This window comes from Tachypleus tridentatus, chromosome 9, assembly GCF_004210375.1.
Source record: "Tachypleus tridentatus isolate NWPU-2018 chromosome 9, ASM421037v1, whole genome shotgun sequence".
Classification (NCBI taxonomy): Eukaryota; Metazoa; Arthropoda; class Merostomata; order Xiphosura; family Limulidae; genus Tachypleus; species Tachypleus tridentatus.
The window spans coordinates 168,527,033-168,545,711 of NC_134833.1; the positions used below are offsets into that span (position 1 = coordinate 168,527,033).

General features: G+C 31.7%; 1 protein-coding gene across 6 annotated transcripts in view; it reads right to left on the reverse strand.

The window, feature by feature from the left end:
- Positions 1-18,679, reverse strand: part of LOC143226910 (putative tubulin polyglutamylase ttll-15) — a 52,637-nt gene that overhangs the window by 22,185 nt on the left and 11,773 nt on the right. For 5 of the 6 annotated variants that reach the window (XM_076458455.1, XM_076458453.1, XM_076458454.1 and 2 more), the window contains exons 5-8: positions 16,115-16,234; positions 7,494-7,639; positions 6,896-6,979; positions 2,983-3,067 (exon numbers count right to left, since the gene is read on the reverse strand). In XM_076458455.1, coding sequence (XP_076314570.1) covers positions 2,983-3,067; positions 6,896-6,979; positions 7,494-7,639; positions 16,115-16,234 — 435 coding nt within the window. The remainder of the gene's footprint in view (positions 1-2,982; positions 3,068-6,895; positions 6,980-7,493; positions 7,640-16,114; positions 16,235-18,679) is intronic. The other variant, XM_076458458.1, reaches the window with a different exon arrangement.

An 18,679-nucleotide genomic window follows, 5' to 3' on the forward strand; every position in this document is an offset into this window, starting at 1 on the left:
GTGATCTACAAATGCAGTTTAATATTACAGTTATATGTAAATGTACCTGTGTTCTACAAATGCAGTTTAATATTACAGTTATATGTAGATATATGTTTTACAGCTACAGTTTAATATTACAGTTATATGTAAATGTACCTGTGTTCTACAAATACAGTTTAATATTACAGTTATATGTAAATGTACCTGTGTTCTATAAATACAGTTTAATATTACACTTTCTGATCACCATGAGAAAATGAGTTTTGAAATCTTGTCCTCTAAGTGTGATCTCCATGTACAGTAATCAACACATTTCTACAAGCATTTTACTGACAGCCAGTGTCTCTTCATTTGACAGTTAACTCAAAATCTACCTGTGGTCCATATACAGATATCATAAACTTCTAAAACTTCAGGATCTACCTGTGTTTCTCAGATCTACATATTATACTAGTAAAATAAAAACTTGCACATCTACCTGTGTTTCTCAGATCTACAAAATATACTAGTAAAATAAAAACTTGCACATCTACCTGTGTTTTTCAGATATACATAATGTACTAGTAAAATAAAAACTTGCACATCTACCTGTGTTTCTCAGATATACATAATATACTACTAAAATAAAAACTTGCACATCTACCCGTGTTTCTCAGATCTACATATTATACTAGTAAAATAAAAACTTGCACATCTACCTGTGTTTCTCAGATCTACAAAATATACTAGTAAAATAAAAACTTGCACATCTACCTGTGTTCCTCAGATATACATAATGTACTAGTAAAATAAAAACTTGCACATCTACCTGTGTTTCTCAGATATACATAATATACTACTAAAATAAAAACTTGCACATCTACCCGTGTTTCTCAGATCTACATAATATACTACTAAAATAAAAACTTGCACATCTACCTGTGTTTCTCAGATCTACATATTATACTAGTAAAATAAAAACTTGCACATCTACCTGTGTTTCTCAGATATACATAATGTACTAGTAAAATAAAAACTTGCACATCTACCTGTGTTTCTCAGATATACATAATGTAGTACTAAAATCAGGCATGCCAATGACATTTATGAAAAAAAGAGGAAAAGGTATATAGACTGGCGCCAAAGGGAAATTTTAAAAAAATGGATGCTATTTGGTGTGATTTGGTGCAATATGGGACATAATTTCTTATGTTTTTCGACATTGCAATGTTGGAAAAGTACACAATATATATCATATAAAATAACAAAAGGAAATTAAAAGACTAAATCAAACTAATAGAAACTATAACTTTCATTTACAGTTTTTAGCAGATTGATTTATTCTTTTAATTTGCATTCCTTTTTTAGAAGATATACAGATTGATTTATTCTTTTAATTTGCATTCATTTTTTAGAAGATATATCAAAATATCTAAAATTAACAAATAAAATAAAAAGTAAATAAATGCAATTTAAGATTGTTTATTTGCTATTTATTCAGTTTAATTTTTTTCTAATTCAAAATATATTAGTAATATGAGTTAATGGAGCCAAAATAACTCAGTAAATATTTCAAATACAAATCATTTCATTATTATCCTTTTTGTCATCAATAACATCATCATCATCAACTACTGGTATGCTGCCAATTAAATGTTTTACAGTCACTGCCAATAACTACTTCTCTGCTGCATATATTCCATACAATTTTCAAATCACATAAAATTACTCTTTTGACTAATCATGACTACCTACAGTTCAAATTGTTCATCTATGCAATTGTGTCATTATACTACTGGTACCTTAATGTCAGTGAATTTTCCATTCTTTCACAAATTGACAATACAAACTAAAACAGCATATGAAGGAAAGCTATGACATTGCTTAAAAATTCAACTACTGATATGGTTCAATATTAAACTACTGATATCAGTGATATGCCTCAGAAATTAAATTTTGTACAGTCACTGACATCAACAACTACTGCTCTGCTGCATGTATTCCATTAAAATTTCAAATTACTTAAAATTACTCTACATGACTACCTACAGTAAAACTTGTTCATCTATACAATCTTGTCAGTAAATTACTGGTACCTCAATATCAGTATATTTTTCATTCTTTCACAATACAAACTGAAACAGCAAATCAAGGAAAGCTTTGACATTGCTTCAAAATAAAATTAATGATATGCTTTAAAATAAACCACTGGCACTGTATGCTGCAGATAATAATAAAATGTTTTTCAGTCACTGATATCAACTTCTGCTCTGCTGCATAAATTACAGTCAAATTTCAAATCACTTAATTTCCTTTAATCAATCTTGGCTACTTTCCTCTTTTTCGAGACAAGGGTTTTCAGTGCTCTCTTCCGAGCTTTTTTTCTCTCCTTCTCTGAATGGGCAGCTCTCTGTGCCTCTGCAGTTTTCTGGACTTTTTCTTTAGCCAAGGTGGCTGGGCCAGATTTCACAGAACCATAGGCCTCAAGCCTTTCTGCCCTTTTCTTCTGATTCTCCCTCAGCTTTGAGGTATACTTTGAAGCTGCTGATCTAATGTACTTACACATTCTCTTCTCTACAGGATCAAAATGAACATCTTTCCTTTTAAACATTTCAATAGCTTTTGTTTCTTTGGAGCGTAGAGAATATTTTATCGTCTGGTATACACACGATACCAGACCACGAGACTGCCTCCAAGATGGCGGTCAGATTTTTTTTTGTCCGCAATAAACATTGAAAAAATACAATTTCTCCTCAAAAACCACCTACCCGGCCCCCAAATCGCTCATATTTTCTCCTCGAATTTACACGAATCTCGTGGGTGATCGGTGGCCGTTTGAAAACCGCGGAAATCCGAGTTTCAGCCGAAAAATGGCACGCATGTAAAATAAAAACTTGCACATCTACCTGTGTTTCTCAGATATACATAATGTACTACTAAAATAAAAACTTGCACATCTACCTGTGTTTCTCAGATATACCTAATATACTACTAAATTAAAAAATGTACACATCTACTTACCTTCCATATAGGTAAGTAATCATCTCCTACAACATAAGTTTCTATATCTACTGGATCAAATGGATAATACTCTTTGACACAAAATCTAAAAAAAACGATATTTATTCCATTTTAATTTATATGTCAAATAATAAATAGACATGTTTAAATTGAAATACCTTATAGCTACTAATACAAAAGTAGGGTTACATTAATAATGTTCTCATTTGTACTGGAAATATATCTTTAAAACATAAGTAATCTGTGATACAAGATAACCACATAGTACAATTGATTTTCTACAATCAAGGGTTGTTAGCAAACAGTTTGAAGACACTGGTTGTTACAGCAAAGCCTTAGTTTGAGGATTACTTGTTGGGTTTTGAATAACAAGGTTAAAAAACAGGATATATAGATTATAGTAATAAAACATCTAACACTAGGAAAACTTACATAATCTAACAATTACAATAATCTTACTAAAAAAAAATACTGTTAGCACTAAGGAATCTTCACACATAAAATGAGCTAATATAAGAATATTCTTGAAACAGATTATGTTGATAAAAGCAATATTTCAAATAACATCACAAAATTTCATTTATATTATAAAAAATGATCCTACAAGACAATAGAATATCACAAAATTATTAGAAAAAAACAACATACAATCTCAAAACACAAGAACACTACAAGTATGTTTTATATGGAGTTCCTTAGTTACAAAAAAGAAAGATGTCTGGTTAATACTAATAGTTTCTATAAACATAATTATGAATCAGTCAATGTCTAGGATATGATTTTAAGAAACATTCTCACAATAAAATAAGAAATTTACTTTTGTGTATAAGTACAAGAAAGATTTTGATGTAGAATGTTTGTACATTAAGGACAAGTTTAGAAGACAATTTACAATAGTTGACTTTCTATGGTACAAAGATGTTACAGGATTTCCAAGGTGTGTTTTTCTAAGGATATTAGCATTTGCCTCTATTTAATTCCAATATGTACTGTCAAACTTATGGAACTGTACTGGGCAAAATAAACATATCATTAGACAAAACTAATGGCCCATGAACTCCACTGAATTTCAAAGTTATAAGGTGTTTTAATTGTGTTGAAGATACATTTACCTTCTTCAAGAATGATAACTAGACAGCAGTCCAACAAGTCCACATACCAGCAAAGTTATGTTTACAATATGTTTGTTACCTTCTTCAAGAATGGTAGCTGGAAAGTAGTCCAACAGCTCCACATACCAGCAAAGTTATATTAACAATATGTTTGTTACCTTCTTCAAGAATGGTAGCTAGAAAGTAGTCCAACAACTCCATATGCCAGCAAAGTTATGTTAACAATATGGTTATTACCTTCTTCAAGAATGGTAGCTAGAAAGTAGTCCAACAGCTCCACATACCAGCAAAGTTATATTAACAATATGATTGTTACCTTCTTCAAGAATGGTAGCTAGAAAGTAGTCCAACAGCTCCATATGCCAGCAAAGTTATGTTAACAATATGTTTATTACCTTCTTCAAGAATGGTAGCTAGAAAGTAGTCCAACAGCTCCACATACCAGCAAAGTTATATTAACAATATGTTTGTTACCTTCTTCAAGAATGGTAGCTAGAAAGTAGTCCAACAACTCCATATGCCAGCAAAGTTATGTTAACAATATGTTTATTACCTTCTTCAAGAATGGTAGCTAGAAAGTAGTCCAACAACTCCATATGCCAGCAAAGTTATATTAACAATATGTTTATTACCTTCTTCAAGAATGGTAGCTAGAAAGTAGTCCAACAGCTCCACATACCAGCAAAGTTATGTTAACAATATGTTTATTACCTTCTTCAAGAATGGTAGCTAGAAAGTAGTCCAACAGTTCCATATGCCAGCAAAGTTATGTTGATGATAAATTTAACATCATCATCATTACATAAATTTGCTCTTTTTCTTCACTAGACACATTCATGGAGTTTAAATGTAAAATTAAGAAGCAGATTGCTTTCTTCCTAAACTTTTCATTTCAATGTAGTCAAAGAACATTTTTCTCAAAAATTCCACACCAGTTGAAATGATTATAACAATGGCTTTATTATCTAAAGTAATTTAATTTACCAGAAAATAATGAAGAAAAAGTGTTACTGGAAGATGAAAAAAAAGACAATAGCCACTGCTGATGTAAAATAATGTTAGAGAAATCAAGTCCAAAGATAAACTGGAAATAAACTTAACAAAGAGCTGTTCAAGTATCTGAAAATAAGACAATGTTTATTGATTATACTTGGTGTTTATTTAGTGATATATTACTTTATGATTATCTAGTTTTTATAACAAGTGTTTAAAAGTGATAGTTACGATAAGTTTTGTTCTATAACCTGGTATGTTGCATGTAGAGATTAACTTGTGTAAATTGTTAAAAGTGATAGTTACGATAAATTTTGTTGTGTAACCTGGTATGTTGCATGTAGAGATCAACTTGTGTAAATTGTTAAAAGTGATAGTTATGATAAGTTTTGTTATGTAACCTGGTATGTTGCATGTAGAGATTAACTTGTGTGAATTGTTAAAAGTGATAGTTACGATAAGTTTTGTTGTGTAACCTGGTATGTTGCATATAGAGATTAACTTGTGTGAATTGTTAAAAGTGATAGTTACGATAAGTTTTGTTGTGTAACCTGGTATGTTGTATGTAGAGATTAACTTGTGTAAATTGTTAAAAGTGATAGTTACGATAAGTTTTGTTATGTAACCTGGTATGTTGTATGTAGAGATTAACTTGTGTAAATTGTTAAAAGTGATAGTTACGATAAGTTTTGTTCTGTAACCTGGTATGTTGCATGTAGAGATTAACTTGTGTAAATTGTTAAAAGTGATAGTTACGATAAGTTTTGTTCTGTAACCTGGTATGTTGCATGTAGAGATTAACTTGTGTAAATTGTTAAAAGTGATAGTTACGATAAGTTTTGTTATGTAACCTGGTATGTTGTATGTAGAGATTAACTTGTGTAAATTGTTAAAAGTGATAGTTACCATAAGTTTTGTTATGTAACCTGGTATGTTGTATGTAGAGATTAACTCGTGTAAACTGACATAAAACAACTTGAACTTTCTGTATTCTTCCGATTGCTTTGAGTATTGTTACATCATAGCATCTTGTATTTAAATTAATGAAAGTGAAGCTGGACTGTGTGATTGTTAGTTAGCAGTAATGGCCAATATTTAAAGTGAATTTCACAGTGGTATTGTAATAATGCAAATACAGAAAAATAATTTGTCTCCTTAAAGGATTTCTAAGGTAACTAAACCCACCTGTTAGGACTATGAATGAAAAGGAAACAATTATTCAAAGCTATGGATACAACTGTGGTCACCCACCCCTAGGGTATAATGCAAGTACATTTATCACTGATTCTGTTGTGATAAAATAATAGAAAAGAAATAATGTGTTGTCAATTGGGTTATGAAGTAGGTAAACCAGCACGTGTGTACTTTTAAAGTAAAACAGAATTATTTAAAGCTATATATGCATATACAACTGTGATATCCCACACAGTAACGCAAGTGCACATATCACTAAGTATATTGTCATAACAGAAGAAAAAAGATAATTATTTGATTTTATATACAACTATAAAATTATATAAAGAATTTTTCTTCATATGTTTGACTTGTTTTAATAAAATTTCTTTAGAACAAGTGAAGTGTGTGCTGTCTGTTCTTTGAATTTGTCACCAACAAGTCAGAGACACCTACTGTAAAGAATCCCAGCCCCTTCTCCAATAAAACCTGACAATATACAGTGATTTTATAGCTGGTTCCCATTTTATTAAATTATTTATTGTGTGCTTATTTTAGCATTTTACTTGTTTTAGTTACAAATATCTATGTATTATACAATTGCTTTTCTAAGTTATACTTGAAATAATACCTACCGCAGCAGTACATCTCCCTCAAATATATACACCCGTAATGGGTCTACCGATGTTAAAATTGTATAAACTCCAATATCAAATTTCCTGAAAAAAATAAAAAATACTAAACAGAAAATAAAAGTAAATGATAAAACCAAAATCAAATTCCTTTATTACTTTAAGAATCTCAATAAATTCAGCAGAAAATGTAACTTCACATAAAGTTTTCATTAGAATTTAAATTTCTGAAAAAAGTAGAAGATATACACAATATTCTGTATACGTTATTGAAAAGAAAGAGCCTTAAAATCAGATACAATAACCTGACATGTGATTCTGAGAAGAAAATATTAGTTTTAAAAAGACAGTTCAAAACAACAATGTACTTATCATTTACTTTGTGTTTTTGATATAATATTCAAGAGATATGTCTCCAGACTTCATATGTACTAAATTCAATTTAGAACAAGAATATAGAACTCCTTCATAAAAAATAAAGCAACCTGCTATTGATAATAAAATGATTATAAATAATTCTTTTACAGAAATGCCTTCTCTATAGCAATGTAGCACATGAACAAAAAAAAACAACAAAAAAACAACCATTAATCAGGCAAACCTGCCATCAATTAGCAATGGGTTATGAATATATTCTTGCACAAAGGTGCCTTCAGATTCCAGATCTAAATCTCCTATTTTTTGCACACTTATTCCCCTATGACTGTTGCTCTTCTGGACCCACATCTTCTGAGGGTTCTGTCTAGCCTGAAAGTAGAACAGTAAAAATAATATTAAAACTGCATGTCTCTTCATCAAATAATTCAGGATGCAGGCTCAACTTACTTAATATAATACATTTTAACATCTTTATTGTTGTTGCAAACAGTGTTAAAATGAAAAGCTCATCACAATTCAACAAATAAATATTCATTCACAGATTATTTTGTGACAGCATGACACTCAAAATAATCTTACACATACCATTAGTTGTACACAATTTGTACCAGCACATACCAAGTGTTCGTAAGTTGAGATTTTGTAAACTGAAAATGCATTTCCAAATAGAATATTTCCCTCTCTCTCAAAATGCTTTCCCAGTTAGTGCTGCCCTCTATGAGGCAAGTGTTTTGCTTGCCACTAACCTTGCAACTCCTACTATTTTCTGCACATCTACATGATCATACAGCAACCCTTCACCAACAGGAGCAACCCTACTGTAACTAGCATCCTCTCTAATAATGCATTTTTTAATCACTTCAAGATTGGCAATGATCAGGTGAACCAATACATTAAATGTGTAGCCATCTATTCAAATATACATTTGCAGTTTTACAAATTGTTAACTTCTCACTAAAAGCTAGAATCACACACTGAACTGGTGGAGGGTCAGTGAGAAGATAAAAAAGTATCAAAAAAAGACCACGTGCTGTGGAAAAGAAGTTAGAAACATCCCACCAGTTGGAGATTACACTAATTCTGAGCTAGGTGTATCCTTCACCCTCAAGAAAGGTGTCACTAAAATGAAAGAGAAGATACATGGATGGACCTCAAAATCATTAATGTTGCACATAGGTGTTGAGTGGCTGGGGCACAACCGACCAAAAATGAAAGTTCAGCATCAATCAAAACCTAGCAGCAACTGGAATTGTACACCACATCCATCTCAACATGGTCTCAGTTAATCTGACCAACCACTTGATCTCTTTGTACTTATTTAGCCATTACAGTTCTGACACTACTAACTTTTAATATGTATATCTTCACAAAACTTGGTAGACTTTCAGTAACAAGTCTTTCATATACAAAATATCGTATTTTTTAGTGATGTATACTTAATAAACCAAAAGAAATTTGTCCATGAATATACACAGTATTTATTTTTACTAGTTTATGTGAAAGTGATTTTCATGTTGAGATTGAAAATACTTTTCTTCACCTCAAAGATTTCAAGTTCCAATCAGATGGAGCAAAACAACCGACACGCGGACTTCTACATCAGGTTCACAATAGAAAACACCTCAACATAATAGTCACCTAGCACAGTTATAGAATGTATTGCGCAGATTGATACTAAATATACCTCTTCAGGCTGCACCTTCCATGGAGCAGGATCTAAAACATATGTTGTAAAGAAATAAAAAAACAAATGGATTAACCTGGATACCTAGTCCAATGATATTTTCTCAAGGAAGATAAAAAAGGGCATCCAGGGATATGATAAGGTGACAGATTTGGTGGGAAAAAATCATAAAAATTGGAGAAAAGGAAGACAATCCCAGGTAAAGTGACTGGCAAATCCAACTGGGTGGATCACAGGAAGGGATAAGATTCCAATGAAGAAACAAACTGACCTGGGAATTACTGAAGAACACAGTGCATGTTAGAAATCCAAGGGATGTGGCCAGATAAAGGAAGCAGATAGGAGTAGAATGGACCTAAACTTGGGGAAAGAGAGCAACTGTAAACATGTTTAATTTCCATATCTCCTCACACAAGGGACCCTGGAGAAGTAAGACCAGATTCTCCTCTTTAGAAACAGGATTCCACTGATGATGAAATAAAGAAAATAATACAACAGACAGGAGAGATAAGAAGAAAGGGAGTTATGAAGACTTGCTAAACAACCTTGGTTTTCAAATAGGCAGAAAAACTTCCAACACCCCATGATAGATAAAAAGATACCATAAACAGTGTATGTAATGAGAGAAGGGTAAAAGAACCCAATGAAAACAAGACAAACCTAAAAGAACCCCATGAAAACAAGATCCCAACTTAAGAGGACCAAACTTCATTGAAGCTGTGCTTGTAAAATGTGCATTTTTTTCACAAAAAGAAGACAAACAAGAAGAAAGACAACAAAAAAGAAATGATGAAACTACAGAATCACTCCAACCAAAGGGAGAATAACATGCAATAATGGATAACGTAATAAATGATGAAACTACAGAATCACTCCAACCAAAGGGAGTATAACATACAAGCAATAATGGATAATGTGATAAATGATGAAACTACAGAATCACTCCAACCAAAGGGAGAATAACAAGCAATAATGGATAATGTGATAAATGATAAAACCACAGAATCACTCCAACCAAAGGGAGAATAACAAGTAATAATGGATAACGTGATAAATGATAAAACTACAGAATCACTCCAACCAAAGGAAGTATAACAAGCAATAATGGATAATGTGATAAATGATAAAACTACAGAATCACTCCAACCAAAGGGAGAATAACAAGCAATAATGGATAATGTGATAAATGATGAAACTACAGAATCACTCCAACCAAAGGGAGAATAACAAGCAATAATCAATAATGTAATAAATGATAAAACTACAGAATCATTCCAACCAAAGGGAGAATAACAAGCAATATTGGGTAACATGATAAATGATAAAACTACAGAATCACTCCAACCAAAGGGAGAATAACATACAAGCAATAATGGATAACATAATAAATCATAAAACTACAGAATCATTCCAACCAAAGGGAGAATAACCAGCAATACTGGGTAACATGATAAATGATGAAGCTACAGAATCACTCCAACCAAAGGGAGAATAACATACAAGCAATAATGGATAAGGTAATAAATGATGAAACTACAGATTCACTCCAACCAAAGGGACAATAACAAGCAATAATGGATAATGTGATAAATGATGAAACTACAGAATCACTCCAACCAAAGGGAGAATAACAAGCAATAATGGATAATGTGATAAATGATGAAACTTCAGAATCACTCCAACCAAAGGAAGAATAACAAGCAATACTGGGTAACATGATAAATGATGAAACTACAGAATCACTCCAACCAAAGGGAGAATAACAAGCAATAATGGATAATGTGATAAATGATAAAACTACAGAATCACTCCAACCAAAGGGAGAATAACAAGCAATAATGGATAATGTAATAAATGATAAAACTACAAAATCACTCCAACCAAAGGGAGAATAACATACAAACAATAATGGGTAATGTGATAAATGATCAAACTACAGAATCATTCCAAACAAAGAGAGAATAACAAGCAATAATGGACAATGTGATAAATGATGAAACTACAGAATCACTCCAACCAAAGGGAGAATAACAAGTAATAATGGATAATGTGATAAATGATAAAACTACAGAATCACTCCAACCAAATGGAGAATAACAAGCAATAATGGATAATGTAATAAATGATAAAACTACAGAATCATTCCAAACAAAGGGAGAATAACAAGCAATAATGGATGTGATAAATGATGAAACTACAGAATCACTCCAACCAAACAGAGAATAACATACAAGCAATAATGGATAATGTGATAAATGATAAAACTACAAAATCACTCCAACCAAAGGGAGAATAACATACAAGCAATAATGGATAATGTGATAAATGATAAAACTACAGAATCACTCCAACCAAAGGGAGAATAACATACAAGCAATAATGGATAATGTAATAAATGATGAAACTACAGAATCACTCCAACCAAAGGGAGAATAACATACAAGCAATAATGGATAATGTAATAAATGTTGAAACTACAGAATCACTCCAACCAAAGGGACAATAACATACAAGCAATAATAGATAATGTAATAAATGATGAAACCACAGATTCACTCCAACCAAAGGGAGAATAACAAGCAATAATGGATAATGTGATAAATGATGAAACTACAGAATCACTCCAACCAAAGGGAGAATAACAAGTAATAATGGATAATGTAATAAATGATAAAACTACAGAATCATTCCAAACAAAGGGAGAATAACAAGCAATAATGGATAATGTGATAAATGATGAAACTACAGAATCACTCCAACCAAAGGGAGAATAACATACAAGCAATAATGGATAATGTAATAAATGATAAAACTACAGAATCACTCCAACCAAAGGGAGAATAACATACAAGCAATAATGGATAATGTGATAAATGATAAAACTACAGAATCACTCCAACCAAAGGGAGAATAATATACAAGCAATAATGGACAATGTGATAAATGATGAAACTACATAATCACTCCAACCAAAGGGAGAATAACATACAAGCAATAATGGATAATGTGATAAATGATGAAACTACAGAATGACTCCAACCAAAGGGAGAATAACAAGCAATAATGGATAATGTGATAAATGATGAAACTACAGAATCACTCCAACCAAAGGGAGAATAACAAGTAATAATGGATAATGTAATAAATGATAAAACTACAGAATCATTCCAAACAAAGGGAGAATAACAAGCAATAATGGATAATGTGATAAATGATGAAACTACAGAATCACTCCAACCAAAGGGAGAATAACATACAAGCGATAATGGATAATGTAATAAATGATAAAACTACAGAATCACTCCAACCAAAGGGAGAATAACATACAAGCAATAATGGATAATGTAATAAATGATGAAACTACAGAATCACTCCAACCAAAGGGAGAATAACATACAAGCAATAATGGATAATGTGATAAATGATGAAACTACAGAATCACTCCAACCAAAGGGAGAATAATATACAAGCAATAATGGACAATGTGATAAATGATAAAACTGCAGAATCACTCCAACCAAAGGGAGAATAACATACAAGCAATAATGGATAATGTGATAAATGATAAAACTACATAATCACTCCAACCAAAGGGAGAATAACATACAAGCAATAATGGATAATGTGATAAATGATGAAACTACAGAATGACTCCAACCAAAGGGAGAATAACAAGCAATAATGGATAACGTAATAAGTGATGAAACTACAGAATCACTCCAACCAAAGGGAGAATAACATACAAGCAATAATGGATAACGTAATAAGTGATGAAACTACAGAATCACTCCAACCAAAGGGAGAATAACATACAAGCAATAATGGATAACGTAATAAATGAACAGGAAAGTCCAGAGGTACGGAAAAGTAACAGATGAATGAAGGTCCAAACCCTACACTTGAAGAATAAAAAAATCCAAAAGGTACGAGGTGAATTATAGGTAAGTGGAATAAGAAAAGCAAAACATTCTTGGTCAACATACATGGGGGATAAAAGATATCGACTCTTGAAAGCACGTTTGCCATAAAATAACGAGTATAAAGCCCAGAATCTGATTAACAATAAAAAACAAAGATTAAGAAGATACGAGTGAAATCTGAGGAAGTAAATAACGAGTATAAAGCCCAGAATCTGATTAACAATAAAAAACAAAGATTAAGAAGATACGAGTGAAATCTGAGGAAGTAAATAACGAGTATACAGCCCAGAATCTGATTAACAATAAAAAACAAAGATTAAGAAGATACGAGTGAAATCTGAGGAAGTAAATAACGAGTATAAAGCCCAGAATCTGATTAACAATAAAAAACAAAGATTAAGAAGATACGAGTGAAATCTGAGGAAGTAATAGACGAATGAAAAAATAATACATGAGGAAATAATGGATATAAAGGGTGAAGAAGACCCATTAAGACCTCCTAAAACGTGACAGAAAAGCATATTCAGGAAGGTAACAACAAACTGCCATAAGTCACATTTACATCTTCTGATACATCTAGAGGCTGGTATAAAAGGGAAATTTGAAAATGTAGCAACAACAGTGATAAATAGTGACCATTGTGAATACATAAATCACAAAGTTGAAAAGAAAAAATTAGAAAAGGAAAAGTAAGTAATGAAATTTAAATTGCAACATTCACATTTGTCGAGTAAGACTGACCATCAAGAAGTAATGAGCAAGTGACCTGTAGAGATAGCACAATGAAATTCAAATTGCAACATTCACATTTGTAGAGTAAGACTGACCATCAAGAAGTAATGAGCAAGTGACCTGTAGAGATAGCACAATGAAATTCAAATTGCAACATTCACATTTGTAGAGTAAGACTGACCATCAAGAAGTAATGAGCAAGTGACCTGTAGAGATAGAACAATGAAATTCAAATTGCAACATTCACATTTGTAGAGTAAGACTGATCATCAAGAAGTAATGAGCAAGTGACCTGTAGAGATAGCACAATGAAATTCAAATTGCAACATTCACATTTGTAGAGTAAGACTGACCATCAAGAAGTAATGAGCAAATAACCTGTATTGATAGCACAATGAAATTCAAATTGCAACATTCACATTTGTAGAGTAAGACTGACCATCAAGAAGTAATGAGCAAGTGACCTGTAGAGATAGCACAATGAAATTCAAATTGCAACTTTCACATTTGTCGAGTAAGACTGACCATCAAGAAGTAATGAGCAAATGACCTGTAGAGATAGCACAATGAAATTCAAATTGCAACATTCACATTTGTTGAGTAAGACTGATTATCAAGAAGTAATGAGCAAGTGACCTGTAGAGATAGCACAATGAAATTCAAATTACAACATTCACATTTGTAGAGTGAGACTGATCATCAAGAAGTAATGAGCAAGTGACCTGTAGAGATAGCACAATGAAATTCAAATTGCAACATTCACATTTGTAGAGTAAGACTGACCATCAAGAAGTAATGAGCAAGTGACCTGTAGAGATAGCACAAGTTATGAGAGGGGTGTGTCACACTGTCACTGGTGTAAAGTTGGTGCATGATCATTAGCATGTAAAAGTGCAGAAAGAAGTGGAGATACAAGTGGTGAGCAAATTTTTGTGCCAATAGAGGGTCATACTAACTGAGAAATCTTTCTGCAAGATAAAGATATTTTATCAAAATTCACACCTGCACATGCCAAGTGTTCACAATTCACACCTGCACATGCCAAGTGTTCACAATTCACACCTGCACATACCAAGTGTTCACAATTTACACCTGCACATAACTAAGTTTACTGGATCATCACAGTTGAACTTAGGCAAAGAAATGCTGTCTGCAACTCAATACACTGTTATGGCAAAGATGTAATTTGGGCAGCTTGGACTATTAATGTTGGTATGCAAAGGAATGCCCATGGCTTTATTCATACATCACAAAGCCTTCTACCTATAAATACATATCACCAGACCAACTTTCCACACAAGGTGGTGTTTTTATGTAAGATGAAATTCCTGCCCATTCAGCCCGAGACTAAACATGAAGATTTGAAAATCGGAGCATTACCAATCTTTCAATGATTGTCCTAGCCATGGTGTTCCCTCTTCCTCTTCCAATCAACTTATAGGGACACTCTCTTCCATGTAATTTGCCAAGAATGAAAGTACATTCCCACTTACCATGATCTCAGATCAAGTATATATCAGAAAAACTATTTTATCTTAACATTGCAAAAGGACAGATAAACTAATGACTGCTTCTAATCTTGTACTCTTGTTCTATGTTTGTTTATAAAATAATGTGGTATTCAATCTGGAGTGAATGTCTGTTTACTTAGTATTAAATTGTGTACATAATTTACTACACAAGTGAAACAGAACTGCAGTTGCAAGTTACTGTTTAAAAATTCACATTACAATTAATCATACTTGATCATAATCTATCATGACACATAAGTAAGGCTTGGCATATAACAATTTACTATACTTGAACATAATTTATCATGATACATAAGTAAGGCTTGGCATATACCAATTTACTATACTTGAACATAATTTATCATGATACATAAGTAAGGCTTGGCATATACCAATTTACTATACTTGAACATAATTTATCATGATACATAAGTAAGGCTTGGCATATACCAATTTACTATACTTGAACATAATTTATCATGATACATAAGTAAGGCTTGGCATATACCAATTTACTATACTTGAACATAATTTATCATGATACATAAGTAAGGCTTGGCATATACCAATTTACTATACTTGAACATAATTTATCATGATACATAAGTAAGGCTTGGCATATACCAATTTACTATACTTGAACATAATTTATCATGATACACAAGTAGAGCTTGGAAATTAATCAAATTGATTATTATCACATGAACTAATTAAAACTAGCGTTTCCAGATAACATTTTCCAACTATTCCAGTAATGGAAATATTGCCATTATGAGTTTTCATTGTTATTTTAGAATAAGTTAAAGTTGTTCGTATTAACCAAAAATGTTATGACTCATGACAACAATCAACTAATATTACTGTTTTAGATTCTTCCACCTATCCAAACCTCACATGAGAATATTTGAGGTGAAGGTAATCAATCTATATACATAAATTTGTTTATATTTCTAAGTTACTGCATGAAGTGTGAGTTACTCGTACGTAATCCACTCACATACTGCAACAGTTTCTCCTTGTCAGCAGGGATCTGGAAAGCTGGAGGAATGTGTTTGAGCATGGATGTAGCTAAGTTCACTTTGTTGGTGATGTATCCTGAACCAGGAAAGTGGTTTACCTGAAATTAAAACAACTTTAGCTCAGATCAGTAACATGAAAAACTTACATACTTACAAAAACTTACAAACAAAGCACAGTAAACAATCACACTTAAAGATTTTCAACCCGACTTTAAAACTGATAAGTACAAAAAAAGTACAGTAAACAATCACATTTTAAGATTTTCAACCTGACTTTAAAACTGATGAGTACAAAAAAGGCACAGTAAACAATCACATTTAAAGATTTTCAACCTGACTTTAAAACTGCTGAGTACAAACAAACTACAGTAAACAATCATATTTTCAGATTTTCAATCTGACTTTAAAACTGATGAGAACAAACAAACTACAGTAAACAATCATATTTTTAGATTTTCAACCTGACTTTAAAACTGATGAGTACAAACAAAGGACAATAAAAAATCACATTTTCAGATTTTCAACCTGACTTTAAAACTGATGAGTACAAACAAAGGATAGTAAACAATCACATTTTCAGATTTTCAACCTGACTTTAAAACTGATGAGTCCAAACAAAGCACAGTAAACAATCACATTTAAAGATTTAACCTGACTTTAAAACTGAGTACAAAGAAAGCACCGAAAACAATCACATTTTCAAATTTTCAACCTGACTTTAAAACTGCTGAGTACAAACAAACTACAGTAAACAATCATATTTTCAGATTTTCAACCTGACTTTAAAACTGATGAGAACAAACTACAGTAAACAATCATATTTTTAGATTTTCAACCTGACTTTAAAACTGATGAGAACAAACAAAGCACAGTAAACAATCACATTTTCAGATTTTCAACCTGACTTTAAAACTGATGAGAACAAACAAAGCACAGTAAACAATCACATTTTCAGATTTTCAACCTGACTTTAAAACTGATGAGTACAAACAAAGCAAGTAAACAATCACATTTTCAGATTTTCAACCAGACTTTAAAAGTGATGAGTACAAACAAAGCACAGTAAACAATCACATTTTCAGATTTTCAACCTGACTTTAAAACTGATGAGTACAAACAAAGCAAGTAAACAATCACATTTTCAGATTTTCAACCTGACTTTAAAACTGATGAGTACAAACAAAGCACAGTAAACAATCACATTTTCAGATTTTCAACCTGACTTTAAAACTGATGAGAACAAACAAAGCACAGTAAACAATCACATTTTCAGATTTTCAACCTGACTTTAAAACTGATGAGTACAAACAAAGCAAGTAAACAATCACATTTTCAGATTTTCAACCAGACTTTAAAACTGATGAGTACAAACAAAGCACAGTAAACAATCACATTTTAAGATTTTCAACCTGACTTTAAAACTGATGAGTACAAACAAAGCAAGTAAACAATCACATTTTCAGATTTTCAACCTGACTTTAAAACTGATGAGTACAAACAAAGCAAGTAAACAATCACATTTTCAGATTTTCAACCTGACTTTAAAACTGATGAGTACAAACAAAGCAAGTAAACAATCACATTTTCAGATTTTCAACCTGACTTTAAAAGTGATGAGTACAAACAAAGGACAGTAAACAATCACATTTTCAGATTTTCAACCTGACTTTAAAACTGATGAGTCCAAACAAAGCAAGTAAACAATCACATTTAAAGATTTAACCTGACTTTAAAACTGACGAGTACAAACAAAGGACAGTAAACAATCACATTTTCAGATTTTCAACCTGACTTTAAAACTGATGAGTACAAACAAAGGACAGTAAACAATCACATTTTCAGATTTTCAACCTGACTTTAAAACTGATGAGTACAAACAAAGCAAGTAAACAATCACATTTAAAGATTTAACCTGACTTTAAAACTGACGACTACAAACAAAGCTCAGTAAACAATCACATTTTCAGATTTTCAACCTGACTTTAAAACTGATGAGTCCAAACAAAGCAAGTAAACAATCACATTTAAAGATTTAACCTGACTTTAAAACTGACGACTACAAACAAAGCTCAGTAAACAATCACATTTTCAGATTTTCAACCTGACTTTAAAACTGATGAGTCCAAACAAAGCACAGTAAACAATCACATTTAAAGATTTAACCTGACTTTAAAACTGAGTACAAAGAAAGCACTGAAAACAATCACATTTTCAAATTTTCAACCTGACTTTAAAACTGATGAGTACAAACAAAGCACAGTAAACAATCACATTTTAAGATTTTCAACCTGACTTTAAAACTGATGAGTACAAACAAAGCACAGTAAACAATCACATTTTAAGATTTTCAACCTGACTTTAAAAGTGATGAGTACAAACAAAGCACAGTAAACAATCACATTTTCAGATTTTCAACCTCACTTTAAAACTGATGAGTACAAACAAAGTACAGTAAACAATCACATTTTCAGATTTTCAACCTGACTTTAAAACTGATGAGTACAAACAAAGGACAGTAAACAATCACATTTTCAGATTTTCAA